The sequence below is a fragment of the Lepisma saccharinum genome, chromosome 1 (genome assembly GCF_977018435.1).
Source record: "Lepisma saccharinum chromosome 1, izLepSacc3.1, whole genome shotgun sequence".
Lineage (NCBI taxonomy): Eukaryota > Metazoa > Arthropoda > Insecta > Zygentoma > Lepismatidae > Lepisma > Lepisma saccharinum.
Window position 1 is genome coordinate 947045 of NC_139229.1, and position 19833 is coordinate 966877.

At 39.8% G+C, this 19833-nt stretch overlaps 1 protein-coding gene across 3 annotated transcripts in view; it reads right to left on the reverse strand.

Annotated features, from left to right (window-relative positions):
* Positions 1-2983: 2983 nt before the first annotated feature.
* The window catches only part of LOC145983702 (uncharacterized), a 37535-nt gene continuing 20685 nt past the window's right edge, over positions 2984-19833 (reverse strand). Inside the window, exons 5-9 of one of the 3 annotated variants that reach the window (XM_083117864.1) lie at positions 18660-18830; positions 16207-16290; positions 7994-8161; positions 5331-5498; positions 2984-3836 (exon numbers count right to left, since the gene is read on the reverse strand). In XM_083117864.1, the coding sequence (XP_082973990.1) occupies positions 3145-3836; positions 5331-5498; positions 7994-8161; positions 16207-16290; positions 18660-18830 (1283 nt within the window). In that variant the 3' untranslated portion in view covers positions 2984-3144. The remainder of the gene's footprint in view (positions 3837-5330; positions 5499-7993; positions 8162-16206; positions 16291-18659; positions 18831-19833) is intronic. The other 2 variants (XM_083116990.1, XM_083118337.1) reach the window with 2 other exon arrangements.

Below are 19833 nucleotides of genomic sequence, written 5' to 3' on the forward strand. Positions count from 1 at the left end.
TGTGAGCTTTATTATTCTATTTTTGAGTTCAATCTCATGCTCGAGAATAAAAGAAAGGATCCAAAAGTCAGTCGGGTAGAGGCTAATCACTGACTTATTGGTAATAGCCTGGATCACTGACTTGGAGAGGTTATTTGCTTTTCTCACATGCCTCGCTGGCTGTGACAGAAAGGGATTGTTTTTCAATTTTTATTTTCCTATCTGCATATGCAGTGTCAAGTTTACAATTAAATTTGCCAAAGTGGATGGGAAAGGAGGTAATACATTTATTATATATATATACCATGCCATGAAGGCGTATAGGGGGTGTGGGGGTAATGCCCCACACTTTCTTGATCAGGTCATGAGTGGGGGTGATGTGATCAGCATCACGCCCCTAACCGCCTTTACCCCCCAGGTATCCATGTTATTCGACGCTGGGTGGGCACTGGGGCCACTTCCAACCTTAGAAAAGTTCCCAGATTTGAACCGGTTGGGGATCGAACCCGGGACCTTTAGCATGGTAGTCAGATGCATTACCGACTGAGCCACCACGGCCAACCAGCATACATTTATGCATTTTTCAAATATACAATTTGTATTATCTTACAAATTTTCTTCGATTGAATAGCTGAGTGCATTTTTTTTAGTGAAAGCTTTCCATTACTCTCTTCTTTGACTGTACAAGACAGAAAATTCATGGTATAAGGGTATAAAGTTTGCTAGTAAGCAGCACTGCAGGATAGAATCCCCAAACTTTTACTTTAGGTTTACTGCCTAGTCAATCACCTCCGAAGGTGGACTCAAACAAATGTACCAGTTACCTGAATTGAAGTGTACTTACAACAATGCGAGAGATTTTAAATTTGTGCATGTTTTGATTCGTTCTTCAGTATTATAAACTCAATTTGAACAATGATTTGTTTGGTTTATTCTACTTCGCTTTGCTGCCACTTTTGGCTTATCGCAAATATGAGGATGAGTGATGATATGATGAAATTGATGAAGGCACACTCATAAAGAAAACATGACCAGGCTGGGATTCAAACCTGGGACCCCAGTCATCGGAGCACACTGTGCTAACCACTCTGTCATGGAAGTCGGCACTTTGAACATGAACTCATTATGCTATGATGGTTTTAGGCTTTTGGCTTTTGCAAAATGTAGTGAAATTCATGAAAAACACTAAAAATCACTTATAATGCTAAATTTCCATCATATTGCAACTTAGTATGAATTAGAAAAAGTGTTTAGCATGTCACTTACTCCAATTAACAATTTTGGGCAACAATTCTGTTACTTTATGGTGTCTGCTGAAGTCAAGTTCTCTACATGTAGGTCGTACAATGCAACATTTGTGAACCCCTTCAGTTACAGCCCTCTTGCAAAACATGAAAGTAATTACTTTCAAATTCATCACCAAAAATTTATAAAAACAGATCCTTCCATTTCTTTAACCTGTAAGGATGCACGTATGGGTAAAAACTACCCAGGTGATTTTGAAATAATTTTTAGGTCAGTTCCAATGAGTGTATGAGGCCACCCTTCTCAGTACCTTTCCAGTGAACCCTTAAGAGTGTCGGGACCTTGAATCTGTTGTTAGTTAGTTCTTTAGTTCTGCTTATAGGGTCATAGAAACACTGCCTGGGTAAATTTTGCCCAATGCGTGCTTACACATTTCAGTTTGGTATTTCAACATGTTCTTTTTTTCTCATTAACATCAATTGTGATTAAATGCAAATGTTCAAAATTAATAAAATTAGAATTATCAATGAAGTACTATTTACATGCTTTAAAACAATTGAAGAGCTCGGGTGTAAAACATGGTAACATTTTGGTCATTGCCGAGTTCATTAAGAAAAAAATACAAGGTATACTGTAGATAAATTGTTTTCGTGTTGTGTTTACCAATTTCATGAGGCTTCACAGAGTCCAATGCAAATTGTATGACATGGCAATTTCACTCGAAAATTTAGGATGGCACATTTTACTTCGTAACTCAAAAATTACCAAAATGTCACTTACCATGTTTTACACACGAGCCCTTCAATTAAAGTTCAGACTTCAGAAGCAATTTTTGCTTGCTTTTTTTTTATTTTTACCCAGTGCACATTCTGCAGGGTTAATATTGTAGAGCAGTGTATTTTGACGAATTTCAGAAAGGCTCATTGAGTAAATCCATGTGTGGCTATGCTAATGTATTGCACTTGTAATGCATGTTTGAAATAGACAGACAATGACACGACGGGACTTTTGGAACGGCTAGTGTGGCCGCGGTGGCTCAGTCGGTAACGCGTCTGACTACCATGCTAAAGGTCCCGGGTTCGATCCCCGGCCGGTTCAAATCCGGGAACTTTTCTAACGGTGGAAGCGGCCCCGGCGCACACCCAGCGTCGAATAACATGGGTACCTGGGGAAAACCCTGGGGGGTAAAGGCGGTCAGGGGCGTGATGCTGATCACATCACCCCCACTCACGACCGGATCAAGAAAGTGTGGGGCGTTACCCCCACACCCCCTATACGCCTTCATGGCGTGGTGCTATGCACAGGGGAACACTTTACTTTACTTATGACAATAAAAATAAATAATATTTTTATCCAGACTTGCAAATTAGTAGCTAAAACAGAAAATGTTTTCAAAGCTACCACTGACTAATTTACAGTTTTCTAATAACTAGGGCTGAGCCTATATCAATGCTGATGTGCTGGTATCAGCTGATACCAGTGGTATTGGTATCGGAAAGTATCAGTTGGAATATATTTGCTGATACTTTTACTGCATTTTAGTCTTTCACAGGTATACAAAAATGCCGCACAACATTTTCGCAGTCTAATTATTTTGTATCCTGGAAATTATGCAAAATTTGAAGTTTTTTAAAATTTTGCACCAGTTTTGCATGGAAAGATTAACAACATTAATGTACTTTAAAATTTTGATGTATTTATTGAATATTTAAAATCAAAATTCTTGGTAAATTGATACATAGAATTGGAGGAAAATACTTACACACTAATATCGATTAATATTTTGAACAATTTTTAAATATTCCAATTTTCAAGTCCCGGTATTGGTGGGAATCAGCAAGAGTATCGGTATCAGTTCAGCCGTAATAATCACATATAATGCTGTTTACTGGAAATCAATAAAAATGCATCAATTTTGTATCAATAATAATTATTATTATTCGGTGGATAGAGTATGTTGTACCTAATGCTACAGTTCTGTTTGCCAGTCTCAAAAATCACACTCTCCGGTGGGAGAGACATCAGTTCATCTTTGGTCCTGGCAGCATCTGCCAACGTCTTCAACGCACTGTCTGCTTCTTGGATCACATTCACACTGGTAATGTCAACCGTTTTCAAACACTGCAGTTTCACACTGTTTGGCATTTCTATCATGTCGTCGCAAAGTCCACTGGTTGCCGTAACGACACTAACACTGTTTAACTGATCTACTTGCGTAATGCTCATGTTGTCCTGATCGTGTTGCATGCTCGGTGGCGAAGGCTGCAAGTTCTCCAATTGCAACAAATCCTGAACACTGTTTCCCAACAAAGCGTCGTTGTTGGACAACAGGGAAGGGGCTGCCTTGGTTATAGTTGACACGCAATTACTTATAATATTGTCTTCCGTCCGTGAAGGCTGAGATGTAGGCGGGACCATGTAGGTATTGTTTACGTTGCAAGTGTTGTTGATCACGGACACCGGTTGGTAATTAGTTGGCTGCACTGGAGTAGCAGATGTGGGCATCGCGTACGATTCTCTCAGTTCGGGATGAGTGTTTTTCATGTGCCGTTCCAGATTGTCCTTCCGTCTGAAAGTGGTTCCGCATACGCTGCAGCTGAATGGACGCTCACCTGTAAAGTGACCAAAAGAGTGATATGATAAAACTGATGAAGGGAGACTTACAAAGAACATCCATGACCTTGGCAGGATTCGAACCTGGAACCCCAGTTGTTGTAGCAACCATTCTGCCATGGAGGTTGGTTGTTAATTGATGCATGCTTGTTAGTCTTATAGATGTAAAAATATAAGTGGCAGACAACTTAATATCCACACTGAAATTGTATATGGGCAAATGGCAAATAAGGTAACCACAAGGCTACATTAACAGCCTTTTGGAATGGTGAGAATACACTAAACTAATCTTAAATAGCCAAAAATGTTACGAAATGTCATATATTCGACACACTATATCAAGAAAATACAAATATGGCATAAAAAAACAAAAACAAGTAGAACCAATCAAAGATATACAAATTCTGTTTGATTCTAAACTTACATTTCACATGCACGTCCACTTTATAACACAAGGCTCACAAACTTCTGGGTTTTATACATGCAAGGAGTTCAAAAGCTTAATGATGCTCTATAATGCTGACGATAGATTACGCATGTATACTGTGGCAACCTCAAACCCAGCAAGACATAAATAAAATACAACAAATTCCAAACTAAATTCATTAGATGGCAGTTACCCCTACACGGAATCCTGTGAGAGCCTTCCTAAATATTTTTTAATTTAACAACACTTAAAAACAGACAAATCATGCACCTTCACAAAATCGTAAATAATCAAATCGAAGCTCCATTCACCCTGACATGGCTGAATTTCTGCATCCCCTCAAGCAAGTTACAACTGAGAAAGCAACTGTTTTGCCTCCAACGCACTGAAAATATCACCATTTTGAACAGACACCATTCCACAACTAACCTGGTCGACAGCTCGAGAGAACTTATTCATCATTCGTCGCCAGGAAAGCTTCAAGACTTACTGACACTTGTACGTTTTTTTTTTTAAATGTGTGTTTCTGTGTATACATATTATATTGATTTGTGTTGTATTGTTTTTCTTCAACTATTGTATAATGAACACAATAACTGGGTAACATACTTGTTGCATTCAATTCCTTCAATAAATGAATAAATTTCAACCAATTTCTAAACTTTGTGCTAATACAAATTACTACATGTATGCATTGAAACTGCATGTTTAACATCTTAGGACATAATTTGATATTTCACTAAGTATTTGTGTTGTCCTCAATGTTTTGAGGGGTTCCCGATGGTGCAGTGGCAGCATCGTTGCCTTGTAATGAAGGGGTTCCGGGTTCGATACCACCCAGTGGGTCGATTCCACTTTAAACTGTAGGTCCAGTCCCGATTAGCCTTTCTGTGCATAAAGTGGACTTAAAACAAAACCTCAATGTTTTGATGCTAGAAATAGGTGATATATGCCGTAAGTTTCATTATTAGAGGGATTCTTCCTGCATATAAGGATGGATGCAAACTGTCTTGATGCTGATGCACCCCACTACCTCAAAAATTTATAAATAAATTATTGAGAGTACCTGAATGAATAAGGGAATGCCTTCGGAGGTCTTTGACATTCCCAAAGGAACGCCCACAGAGGGAACAGGAATGGGGCCTGTCTCCTGTGTGAATGCGGCGATGGAGGTCAAGTGTCCACTTCAACCCAAAGCTCTTCCCACAGTCTTCACACATGTATTTCTTCTCACCTGCAAAGCATCACATATGAAATTAGAGTAGCGAATATTAAACTTCTTTAAAAAATGTATATATTGGATTGATGCATAAGTTTGTAGGTTTTTTTTCACTGTGGCAAAAGTATTTTTATTTGATAATAATTTGAGATGAACAAAAGATTTAAACTAATCAGTAATATATTTTCCTTCATTGTCTATGACTGTCTACCAATGCTGGGGCAGTTTTTCAATTCAACGCCTGAAGAAATCAGCTGATTCGGGATTAAAAGCGTCATCAAGCCAAGTTTGAAGAGCATTTTCGTCACCAAAGGAGCTTCCTTGAAGATTGATAGATTGAGAGGTGAAAAGGTAGCAATCCAAGGGTGCATGAGTATGCAAATGTCTCACGATGTTTGAATGGTCACATTTGCTAATTCTTGAGTCAACTGATGTGGATCCTTGTGGATTAAAGCGTTTAAACTGTCTTCATTAAGGCCCAATGATCTTCCTGAATGTGCTTCTGCTTAAGTCAAAAATGCCTTCTTTGTAAAGACAAAACCATTCTTTTGTCTTGCTTTTCCCGTTGGCATTCTCCCCGTACAAGGAACAAATGTCTCGAGCTGCCTCCGCTGTCTTTGCCCTTATGTTAAACTCAGACAGAAGAATATGTCGGAATGGAAATGATGAACATTACATGATAAACAAACTCCTAACAGCGCAGTGTTGCCATACCAAACACAAACGCTATGAACTTATGCATCAACCCAAAAAATATAATTATATATAAATAAAAAAAATAATAATTTGTGCATGATGTTTTTCCATTTCTCAATATTCAGCATAAAATGTGCCTTTTTCACGGATAGTGCATCTGTTGTGAAACCAATTCCCAACACACAAACTTCATCAGTTTCTATGCCACAACATTAAGGGTACCGCTTCATTCTCTCTTTCCACTCTACTATATAGGAAACAAAACCTATCCCCTGTGCAGTGTGGCCAGCAACAAACTCTGGCTGTACCACCCCAACACCAAAGGGGCCCATGATAAGAGGCTAGCTGAGCCTTGCACGTGCTCTATGCAAAGTTGATTGATTGATTGATTTAGTTTATTTTACTTCGCGTTTTGTGCCTCTAGGCTAATTTGCGAAGATGGGGATGAGTGATGAAATGATGAAATTGATGAATGGACATTCACAAACAACCAAGCCCGACCGGGATTCGAACCCGGGACCCTTGGCGTCGCAGCACGATGTGCTAACCACTCGGCCACAGGGTCGGGCTCTCTATGCAAAGTGTGTGATTACACAATGTTCTACTGCATATCTTCAAAAAAGAGATTCACCCATGTTTAGGCACACTCTTTCACATTGTATGCAGGCTTCCTTTTGGTTTTTGATTTGCATTAAATATCAGTTACAATGCTTGAATAAACGAGCATGTGAATGAGTTTTAACGTTGCCAAAAGGTAAAATATAGTATTTGTAATATACAGTTGAAGCTGAGTTATACATATGTCAAGGTGAAGAAAAAATAATATGTATAACTGAATTACTTCCAAATCAGATTTAGAACCATGTCATTATTAAAATACTGTAATTGTATCTATTTTGAAGAACAAGATATACAGGTTATTTCTGTCATAAAGTGGTAAATTAACGAATCTAAAAGTTTGATTCTTAAATATGCTACATTTGCCACTTTATTAGTGAACACTTTGATACTGAAATACTATAGTGGACACTGTAGTTTTATAGTTTTACTACCCAATTTTAAAGAATCGTCTAAAATAGCATTTCTTTTACTAATGAGACTGTGGAAAGTGTGGTATAAGCAATTCAGCTATTTCAGTTTTAGTCTTATGTGGATTAGCGTCCACTTCCTGTATAATTTTTACTTTCTGGTCAAGCGTGTAACTTTTCCTCTTTCTGTTCTCCATGGCTAGTAGCTACTGAAAACTCTCACTTCTGTGACATTGTTGTAGCTTGGTTACATACAAGTTAACTGTATTTTATGAAAATTAGTATGCATAACACCGAATTACATATGAATGCATTACGTACAAATAAGGTTTAATTTACACGTTTTTAAATTATATTTTGCTGGGATCTACAGTAATTTACATATAAAACAAAATTACGCAGAACTGAGTTACATATAAAACAGTCTCAACTGTATAATGTGCATGGTTAACTCATCCGAACATGCACTTCAAATGAGTAATTGTCACATCCACATCTGTACTCTTTTGTTTCACAGTCTAATCTACACAATGGGGCTTCATTAGTATGTTTTGCTTCTGCTTATATTGCCAGCAAAAGAATCCATGAAGTTATTTCTTGTAGATGTTACTATTCCGTGCAATAAGTATCTGACCTCCGTATGCAATGTTAAAATGGTGAATTTAAACTGTACAGAACATAAGAGAAAGTAACTAATTATATTTTGGATTTAAGACAGAATTTATAATAATAGAAATACATGTTACAATATTTAACTAGAAAGTCTCGTGTGATGTTAAGTCTGACCTGTGTGGACAATGAGATGCTTTTTAAGATTTGTCTGCTCCGTGAACCTCTTTCCACAGTGATGGCAGGAGTGGGGCTTCTCACCAGTGTGGATTAATCTATGGCTTCTCAGGGCATGGGAGTTGCTGAAGCCTTTCCCACACAAGTCACACACGAATGGACGTTCACCTAAAACATACAGGAGAAAACCTATATTAAAGCCTGTTACAAACAGTATTTGTTTTTTTTTTCTCTTTTGTGATTGTGTATGATTTTGTATGCTTGGGTTTCTTCCATGGTTCTGTGTAGTTTAAAAGAGCCAATAAGGTTTGAACTTTCAGCCCTCCCCCATGCGACGCGGGAGGAAGTATAAATGTGGCCTCTGACAGAGGACAGGGAGAGTGTGTTTAGGAACTGGATAGCAGAAGGGAGAGCGATCTTCGGGCTCCAGTGGCCTCCTTGAGAAAAAGCATCCCGAGGCAGTTCTGCCGATGCTTAGCTTCCACTTGGCAGTTCTGCCGTGGGGGTCAATTTAGAGGAATGTAAATAATGTAAATTAGAGAATTATTGGAAGAATCTGAGCCTTGTTTTGTTAAATTGTAAATAAATGTATCAAGCCCATTTCTGCAAGTTTTCAGCAATCACCCTGCAACATTAATTCAGTAAGTTCTTGCCTGTGATAGATTCTTTGGTTCCGAGCGCTCTGGTGGGGAACGGGATGGGAACCCAGGACTAACGAGCCTATTTAGTTGTTTATTGGGGTTTTCCTGCCAGAAGCGGCCCGGTAAGGGTGGAGTGTTGCGGAACAGAGAATTATTGGGGTCTCGTCCTTGGATTTTTTGTGTGAAAGGACACAGGCAAAGAAAGGGAAACAGTTGCTGTAAAAGGATCGAAATGTTGACAAGGGCTCAATCTGCGTTGTCGTCCGTTAATGGGGAAACGAGTTCGACGCCAACAATGGGTACAGAAAATAATGCAAGAATAACAAACAGGTCGAGGATTCTTCCAGACGACATTAGAGTACAGTTACCGACTTTTAATGGGGAAACAAAATGGATGGAAGTGTATAGCTTTTTGGATGAACTGGATGCTTACAGGGATCTTTTGGGCACAAATGAAGAGGAATTATTGCTTTATCATCTTCCGTTAGCGTTGAAAGGAGAGGCGAAGGAATTCTTTCATTTTGCAAGCCCGTTTGAAGGATATGTGCAATTCAGGGATTTGTTGCTCAAGAATTTTTATGGGTTGGATCACGAACGAGAATTAGAGCGATTCTTGGATTCTCGCTTTCAGCTAAAGAGCGAGTCCTTGGCAGTCTATATTCGCAAGATAGATAGATGGTTCGAGAGGGCAAAATCCACCGCTACAGTTGAAGAGAAGGTTAATTTTATTCGGCGTAAATGTAACCCTGTGCATCGTGAGAGATGTGAGAATTTCAACAGCATGAAAGATCTTTACGAGTATGATTTGAAGCTACAGGGAGAGATGTTGGAAAACGCTACGTTTCGTCAGTATGAGACAGAACAGGAAATCATTAACTTTGCCTTGAGAGGTGCCACACCTCCTCAGTCTGAGGGGCTGGTGGCCGTTAGAGGGGCGAGTATCGCCACAGGGAAGGATCTAATACATGTTTTCGACCCAGCGAAATATTCTAAGTTAGGGAAGGAACCCCCTGCTGTTTCGAGGGAGACAAAAGCGACTACTGACCACCCAAGAATGTCTGGGAAAGAACGCAAGTGTTACGTTTGTCAATCAACTGCACATCTGGCAAGTTTTCACCGAGCTGCAAGGAAAGATAATGTTTCAGTGTCAAAAGAACGTCAAGGACAGGGCATGACAGTGAGACGTGCCTGTAATTCAACAATAAAGATGTCAAATAGTAAAATTCAGGAACCTTTCGTTTTTGGAGAAATAAATGGAATTCAGATCCATATGTATATGGATACCGGCGCTAATATATCATGCATGAGTTTTTCTTTATTTCGGAAATTGGAAGAAAAGGGGGCGAAATTACATTATAGTAAGCTGAATGTACAGTTAGCTGAAGGGAAAACAACAACTGTTGGACATGTCTTTTTTAATGTTACTTTCTATGATCAACGGGTTCGAGAGAAATTCTTTGTTTTGGAGAACGCCCAGAATGACCTGATCGCCGGTAGAAGTTTTATGGCGAGGGCGAAGATTTTAATTGCACCAGCGTTGAACAGTTGGGCTTTTATGAATGAAAGGGACGATATTAATATTATTCCTTTTGACACAATTGGGAAGAAAGAGAAGAAAACTAGTAACCTCCTGTCTTCCACTGTCATTTACATAGAAGAGAACCGCGACAAAGAAGTGTTGCAAATCCCCAGAGCTGAAAAAGTCAAGAGAAAGAAAAGGTTACCGCCGAGGAAAGCAAAAGGAAAAGCAGATCATATTCCGATTAGCGACCTGAAGGATGAAGGTTATTTCCATTTTGAACGCCCGGATGGTGGATATAAATATCACCACGAATTCGAGAAGGATGTGAATGAGAAATTCAGCAAGTTCCAGGAAAAGAGGAAGAGAAAGAAGCCTACTTGCCTGGTAAGAGAGGACTCTGGTTCGAGTCCCGGTCCTTCGGCTGTGCAGGGAACGGAACAAGAGAAAGTAACCTTAGTGGACATTAAGGAGGATGTAATGTCACTTGCTACTTCGGATGATGATGGACGGAACAGCGAAGATGAAGAATTGTATTGCTCTGTTTTCTTTAAACATCTTTTGAGAGACAACCCTGACACCGCTTCTGTTGAACTCCTTGGTGATGTAACACCTGAGCCTCGTGGCGAAATCAACAATTTCATTCAATCAGCAATAGAACCTAATGCAAAGAAGTTGGAAGTAAACGAAATAACAACCGGCAATATAAACTTGGAAGATAAGCGATTATGGGCAAGAGAGCAACGGAAGGACCCATATTTGTCTTTGTTAATTGCGTGCCTTAAGGGAAAGGAAGTTCAATTGGATGAGAAATTGAACAAGAAAGTTTTCGATTTTCATCTGAGCACTTCTTACCTGGATGAAGATGAGATTCTCTACAGAAACATAGAAGAAGGGAAGGGGATGTTTCCCATGTTTGGACAGCAGCAAAAGATTTGGACACCGGATTCCTTGAAACCGGAAGTGCTGCGAATATCCCATGACGAAGTTCACGCCGCACATCCAGGGGTAACTAAGACGCTCTTCAAGATTTTGGAACAGTTTACGTGGAAAAATGTTTACTCTGATGTTAGAGATTACTGCAGATCATGCCTCAAATGTTTGAGATACAATCCTGATTCTTCTAAAAAGATGGGATTCATGAGATGTCGCAATCAGCCATGCCCAGGAGTGAAATTGTAGGGAGATTTGTTTGGACAATTTCCGACCAGCTCTAGGGAGCGTTATCGCTACGTATTTCTCATTGAAGATTCTTTCACAAGACACATATTCTTGGCACCGTTGACAACAGTGACAGCTAGGACAATTTCCAATGCGTTACTGAAATATTGTCACCTTTACGGCTTTCTATCGATATTTACCAGTGATAATCAAAGTGTGTTTCGTAGCAGTCTGTTTCGTCAAGTACTGAAAACCATCAACTGCAAACCCGTTTACATTACTCCATACCGCCCACAAGCAGATCTCGCAGAAGAAGCAATTATGACGGTAAAGGGAGCGATGGCCAAGTTTTGCACAGAACACAGCAAGTGGTCAGAAAACTTAAGATTCGATTGCATTCACAGTGAACAACCAGGTGAAAGGATGCCTGAAGCGTGACGTACGGTTTCTAGTGGAAACGAAATGCACCGGGAAGAATGGTCAGCTGACCCAGAGACACCCCATGGAGCTTCGGGGGAAACAGCTGGGTAGACCATAACAAACCAGTCTTCTCTCCTTTGCCGCATCCCTTAAAAATAGTTTCTTTAAAGGGACAGTTCTAATTGAAATCTCCATTAGTTAAAAGTTTATTTTTATTCGGAGGCACATATTTACTCGCGAGTGTTTGCACTTTCTGTAGTAATTAAGCAGAGAAGTGCCGCGAATTCACGTGCTGGATATAACTCCTACCCTAGGAGTGGATGGGAAGAGGTTCGATCCCAGAACCTCACAAGAAGGAAGCAGCCTGGAAGAGGACGTCCTTGCCATGGATGTCAAACAGCCCAAACCTGGAAATAGAGACTTCCCGACGATGAATTAGGATGTCACCGGTTCCAGAGATCACAGGATGCAGTGAGGAACATTCGGTGAGACTTATTCCGGAAAGTGTAAAGTCAGTGAAGTGAAGTGAAGTGAAGTGAAGTGGATGGTGCTAGTGTTTAATTTCATTTTTCAGGCAAACCTCACCAGGACATTGGACTCACAGACTTACCTGGGTAAGCCCTTTTTTTTTCGGTGATGGGAGTATAATACTGTTACAAACAGTGTTGGGGAACAAGCCTAAATCATACAAATATCACTTCCACACATCACTACACAAAGTATATTGTCCAAAGTTTGGTTACACTAGGTTTTAAGTTAACCCCCCCCCCCAAACATCTTGTCACTCAAATGGAAATCTGAAACAGCCCTCCATAGTATCTATTTGTCATAAATATTTGAGGTCAATTTCTATAAATTTATAGAATTTGAAATCCACACATCATTGAGGAAAATAGCTTGTTATCCTCCATCATGTAATTTAATTCACTGACTAACTAACTCTCTAGCATTCTTAAACCTGAAGGTTTATAGCTTCAGCAACACAAGCCTTCCATCTGTCCCTCTCCTGGGCAAGATCAATTCAATCTTTTTCATTCTTGCCAATTTCCTTTAGGTCCATCTAACGTTATCAATCCATCTTCGTCTTGGCTTTCCTACAGGTTTCTTACCATCAAAAAAAAAGGTAAAGTGCTCCCCTGTGCTTAGCACCATGCCATGAAGGTGTATAGCGTGTGGGGGTAATGCCCCACCCTTTTTGATGCGGTCGTGAGTGGAGGTGATGTGATCAGCATCATGCCCCTGACCACCTTTACCCGCCAGGGTTTCCCCCAGGTACCCATGTCATTCGATGCTGAGTGGGCGCCGGGGCCACTTCCAACATTAGAAAAGTTCCCGGATTTGAACCGGCCGGGGATCGAAACCAGTACCTTTAGCATGGTAGTCAGACGTGTTACCGACTGAGCCACCACGGCCAATGGTATCTTACCATCAGGTACAAGAATCCTGTAAACTCTTCTTTCCTCCTCCCATTCATGCCCATTTCACTGACAGATTACAATCAGACCGAACCTCCAACCTGGCTGCTATGAAAATATCTACAATTTATGACAGCACCACCTTAAATCTGGGCCTGCATGCATTGCGTGATCAATTTAAATAAAGCAAACAGTAACAACCACACACATACATACTGACACATTCACATATTAAGCCTATCAAACATCTCTGCATCAGATGAAATTATAAGCCGGTTTTGCTTCTGGCCACTGTCCAGATTTGAGGCACCATCTATGCAGGGTTTTTTTTTCCTTCTGAAAACAGTTCTCCAGCCATTTGGCGAATTAAATTCTCGCACTTCATAGGTATGGATGTGTAGTTTTTGTTTATAACGATAACATCGAAAATTTGAGGAAGGTAAAATAACAAAATAAAGTGTTAACATGTATTTGGGTAGGTTAAGGAGGCAAGTTTTCAGAGTTTTGGAATCGTGAAATAACACACATTACGCCATTTTTCAGAATAACACCGAATTTTGCACTTTAACATGAAAAATGCTGCAAAATGTGCAATATAAACTGAGGATAATACTTCTGAAGCTCTATTCTGTCATTTGTAGTGTAACTGGTGATAGTTCGATTCAAAAGAGATTATCACCCTTCATTTATTAGTTTGGTGCAGACATGACGAAATAGAATTCACTCGGAAGACGGGAATTTCATAGGAATGGGAAAATTTTCAGGGAGAAGCAGTAGTTGTGTTGTGTGTCAGAGGAGGGAGGAGGCATGTATGTGGGTGCTATTGATGCTGCATCATTAGGCCCATTCCTGAAATAGACCCAGATGAAAACAGACGAGAATTTTCCGAAAGCTGAACACTTTTATTTTGCTATATTAACCTGAAAATAAATCTTAGAATGAAATTTGGAGCCCCAATTTCGGATGCCTAGACACAGTGTTACTTATTATTAATATTATACAGTTACTATAATTCTTTGCGCTGTGATGTAACTAAAACATCGTTGTGTTTATTGTTCACCGAAGATTTCAAGTTAATGCTATCAATTTTACGTTAAACAGTTTACTTAGTAATTTAGCTGCATTTTTTGCAATATCTTGGTGATTGTTGCCACTTTATTATTGTTCGGTAAGCACGACGTAGTCAATTTTTCACCTTGAAAGTTAGTTGAACTTGAGACAGCAGTTATGGTGACTGCCTGAAACAATACCCTTGGCCGTCTCGACAGTACGATCATTAGCCTCCAAGATCCTAGTCAGCCTGAATACGGACACTGGTTTTATGGCATCACTGGTCGACACGGTTCAGTTTGCATGGGATAGATTTAACATGTATGAACAAATGGCGACCGAAAAGGTTCAACACGGCAAATACAAAGATGAACAGTGTCGAGGCCTGCAAACGAAGCAGATCTCAGCCAAAGGGAAACGTTCAAAACTCAGACGTATCTGGTCATGATCGACAGTCTGTTAGCTGAACTGGAAAAGCGGATGAAGGCTTTTGACGATATTTGTAAAACATTCGGATTTCTTTCGGAGCTAACGTCATTGAGCATTGAACAGATCGAGGACAAAGCAAAGAATCTTGTGTCCTCGTATCCAGATGACTTGGAAGACACACTGGCGGCTGAGCTGGTACAGTTTGCTGCATTTATGAGCACTCAGAAACCGGTGACTGTGAACGAATCAGCAGAGCTTACCATGTACAGGCTTCTGTCATCATTGAATCTTTCTCGGACATTTCCAAACGTCGAGATTGTGTTGCGTATCTATCTGTGCATAATGGTGTCCAATGCCTCCGGCGAACGGAGCTTCTCAAAGTTGAGAATAGTCAAAGGAGAGCTGTGGTCTTCAATGGGGCAGGAAAGGCTAAGCATGCTGGAGCTTATGAGCATTGAGAATGAACTGCTGCGCAGCTTTGACTTCACTGACACGATCGAAGAATTCGCGCTTGCTAAGGCTCGAAAAACAGCAATATAAGTAAGCAGCACTAGCGCACCTCTCATAATCATTTCATGGTACATTATCATAATCACAAATATAATAATAAAAAAACCATAAAGAACAAGAAAAAAACATTAAAATAGAAAAACAAAAAATATATATGTTAATCATAGTATGTAGGTGCATCAGGCCCAATTTGCACAGCAGCATCAGGCCCAATTTCATCTTAATCCGGCCCTGTGTGTGTGTACACAAAACAGTATTTTGAGGTTGCAGAGGGATTTTTTGAAACTGTTAGGGAAATGTGGTGTGTATGACTGTGTTCAAAGATTTAGGTGTTATCATTGAATAACCATTTCATATTTAGTGGCATAATTTTCCAAATGGAAAAAATTTTGGTCATTTCTCACAAAGTTAAGCTATATTTTTTGTGTCATTAAAACTAAAATTGGGAGTATAATGTCGCAGTGAATGAATGGATGTCTAAACACTGCAGGTAAAAGTGACAACAGCTCTTTTCAGAAAAAGTGGTGCTGGTTTGGAACCCAGATATGCTTCCAGTGTGTCAAATATTCAACTGGCATTCTGATGAAGACCAGCTACACAATAAAGTTCATACATACATGTTCCAAAATTGTTAATCACCACATCTGCGCACTTTGTTCGTACAATTTTAGGTTCAAGATTTCAATACCATGATATTTCATTGTACGTAAAGAAAAACCAATGAAGATATTCATGGATGATTCGGATCTACATATCTGTGAATTTGACAGTACCAGAAAATAAATATCTGTGCATTACCAGCAACAGTAATTGTTTATGTTGCACATCCTGTAAGGCACATCAGTGCTGGCACCACAATAAACACTGCTGATACTTTGCACACAGCAAACAACACAGTTTTTAATTCTACTTTCAGAAATTTATAATTTACTTTAATGAAAAGAAACTTCATCTAATCCTTGGGTACATATAGAATAAAAATGTGGCAAAGTATCAGGGAGAAAAAAAATAGTGATACTTTTGTTTAAAAGTTGACGATTTGACACACATAATATCCTATAAACCTACCAGTATGACATCTAGAGTGCCTTGTCAGTTTCCCTTTCTGACTGAATCCTTTTCCACACAATCCGCATACGTGTGGCCTGTCCCCTAAGAAGATAGAGAAAAATTAGCAATTGAAACAACCAACCATTAATTAAGTCAAGCAACAAGAATAAATAGGTCTTAACTTTCAGTTTTGGCAATTCCAATTTTGCCATATTACAAAGGCTGTCGCAGAGAAGGTGAGACAGATTTTTTCCTGGCTTGGCAACACTGACTATGGTTTCGGCACTAGTCACGTTGTGTAGGATGACTCATTCTGTTTCCGTAGCAAGTTGTCACATGTTGAAAAACCACGTTAGTGAGCAGCTGTGTTGATTTACATGGAACATGTTTCGTTTACCCCTCCAGGTTTTTGTGTATAACATTGCTTTTCGCGATGAGTATTCAAGATGAACAGCGACATGCCATAAAAGTTTGTTGGCGTTTAGGGAAAAGTGCTGCTGAAACATGTGCAATGTTTCAACAGGCATATGTCGATCAAGACAGACTGAGTACAGGCACAGTGTACCGATGGCACAAGTTGTTCGAAGATGGGCACGAATCAGGCCCTTTGCTGCCGCATCCTGGACAAAGACCGACCGTGATTAACGAGACGCTAGTGAATACTGTTGCGCAGGCTTTTCAGGATTACGCGACGAAGAGAAAAATAGAAATTTTCCTGCATCCAGCATACAGCCCCGACCTTGCACTCTGCGACTTTTGGCTATTTCAACTTTTAAAGGCTGCTTTACGTGGTCGTCATTTCATGACGAACAAAGAAGTGATCACTGCAGCGCAAGTTTTCTTCACTTCACTACCTGACGACGAATTTTCAAAGACATTCACAAAGTGGCACGAGCGTATGGATGCTTGCTTAGACGTGAATGATGCCTATTTTGAAAAAGATGCACATCTACTCGATATGGCTGATCCTGAATAAAAATTTTGTGGTTTGTAATTTTTTTGTTTCATTTTAATGATTCTTGGAGGGGTCCATGTACATGCTTGTCTTTTAACTGATACCCAGTCATGACTTTTTGACCTATTGCGCTCATTTTGGTCTCAATCGGCAGCTAATGAACCAAATTTTCACCCTAGTACATTTGCTAGCCAATGGAGGTTGCTGTTTTCTATACAGGAATTAGTCTTACCTTCTCTGCGACAGCCTTTGTACTTTCTTCTGTGACTGAAGATGCAGCTTGCAGCTGTGAAAATTTAATTTTTCCAGTGTCTGGTGTTTTCGATTTCCTTCCGGTCCTCCTTTTGGTAAATACTTCAGGATCAGAAATTTCATTTTGTAACATCACTACCAGGAATATTGTAATGATAAGAATTTGAACTCATGATTCAAACAGTCCATGCAACTGCTCAAGATTTAAAACCAGGTTAGCACACACTAAGTATACTTTTACAAAAATTTCCCTATTGAATATTTTTTAGAATAATACAGGTGTGTTACACCACAAACACTTTTTCCATTTCATGACTGTTCTTACATTATTTCTGATATGACCTATACCAGAAGAAGAAGAGGTGGCGAAGAAGATAGGAGAGGAAGAGATGAAGGCCCTGTTGTTCGCTGATGACCTAGTAATATGGGGGAACAGGGAAGAAGAAGTACAGAGACAGCTTGATAGTTGGAATGAGGAAATCAGAGAAGCAGGAATGAAATTCAGTGCAGAAAAGAGTGAGGTGCTAATAACAACAAGAAACAGAGCCAGAAATGAACCAAGAATAAAGATGGACACTGAGGAGTTGAGGGTAGTGGAGAGCTTCAAATATCTAGGAAGCATAATTGAGAGAAGTGGAAGAATAGATGAGGAGGTAAACAGAAGAGGACAAATGGGTGGTGGACTCTATCACAGCGTTCAAAGATTAATATGGAACAGGGATGTACTTATGAAATGCAAGAAGGTAATATTAACACATACCATGTGCCAATAATTACGTACGAAGCAGAGATTTGGACAATGACAGAGAGAGAGAAAAGAAAGATGCAGGCAATGGAGATGAAATTAATTTTTAAGGAGTATATTGGGGAAGACTAGAAGGGATGGAATGAGGAATGAGGAGATCCGAGAGACAGTGGGTGTGGTGAAGCTTCAGGACAGGATAGATCAGGCACAAATGAGATAGTTAGGACACATGAAGAGGATGGATGCAGAAAGACTACCAGTAAGAGCTTATCATGCACAAGTGTTGGGAATAAGGCCAAGGGGTAGACCAAGATGTCAGTGGAAATAGCACATTGCGGAGAGTATTAGAAGAGGACAAGATTGGAACACCATGGAAAGAGAGGAGTGGTGGAAGACCAGAAAAAATGGAGAGGCTTGACTTCTATGCCGACCCAGTGTGAGGCAGGAAACTGAGAAGTAGGAGGAGGATGATCTATATGCATGCAAAAGTATAATGAAAACAGCATTGTTCTACTGTACCTGTATGGTTCCTTTTGTGGTACTCGTAATGGGACTTTGAGACAAATCCCTGGCCACATATCTCGCACTGCAGGGGTTTCTCTCCTGTAGGACATGACTCGTGGTATCGTATGTGTCCCCTGGTTTTGAAAACCTTCCTGCAGATGTTACATTGGAAGAGTGGAGGATTACCTGTTACAGTAAACAACGGTATGTAAACATTTACCACAGAAAAAGAGCAACAGTATTCAATAACAATAATTTAAGTCACAATTCAGTGCACATACATGGGCAATTTGTCACTAGCCACATGAGTATGTTTTATTCTTTGTTGTGTGTTTTTTAACATAAGCAGCTGTCAAAACCAAGTCATGTGTGAAATGCATATGGCTCTGTATAGGGTCTATTCTTTAAGCACCCATTGCTACTTAGCCATGAATTTTAATGCTAGCTTTCTCCCCAATGGCTTGCTATCAGCTTAATGAAAGGTCTTCGTTCCAGGCAGTTTTCCACATCTATAAATCCCCATTCCCAAACCAGATTTTATTTTATTTTTGTTATTTAGTGTTAGTTTTCAGCCACCTTGAGCTAATCGTGATGAAATTGATGAAGGGACACGCACTCAAAGAATGCTCATGCGCAGGCTGGGATTGAAACCTGGGAACCCTGACATCCTAGCATTCAGTGCAGAAGAAGTAAAGTTCGACAAGGTTTAATTGGCAGTTCACTTACGGAAGGTGGAATAGACAGTGTGCATGGGGAAGTAGTATGTTCCCTTCACCAGGGAAGTTTGGATACAGTGGGTTGCATGTTGCTTGTGGTAGCTTACTCGCACGAAAATCTGAGACGGATATTTTTACGTTATAGTGGCCATACTATGGCAGAACCTTTGTCTAAGGACTTCTATGTGCTAAACTGTGCGAACAAGTCAGCAAGTGTGCTCATAGCATGGAGTAACTTAAAGGCCATTTTCTGAAAAAGAGCAAGAGGTAAGGTAGATTATGGATTTACCGGATCACAACCAAGAACTTGTACATAAGAGAGAGTTACGTAAATAAACTGTATATAAGATTAGACCTGTGAACAGTCACTGCGTTATCCCAATAAGACATAGGTTGATTGTAGATTGTAAGGAGTGTTAGACATATTACTGTGTGGCTCAGCTGGGTATTGAGCAATCCTAGACAATGCAAAC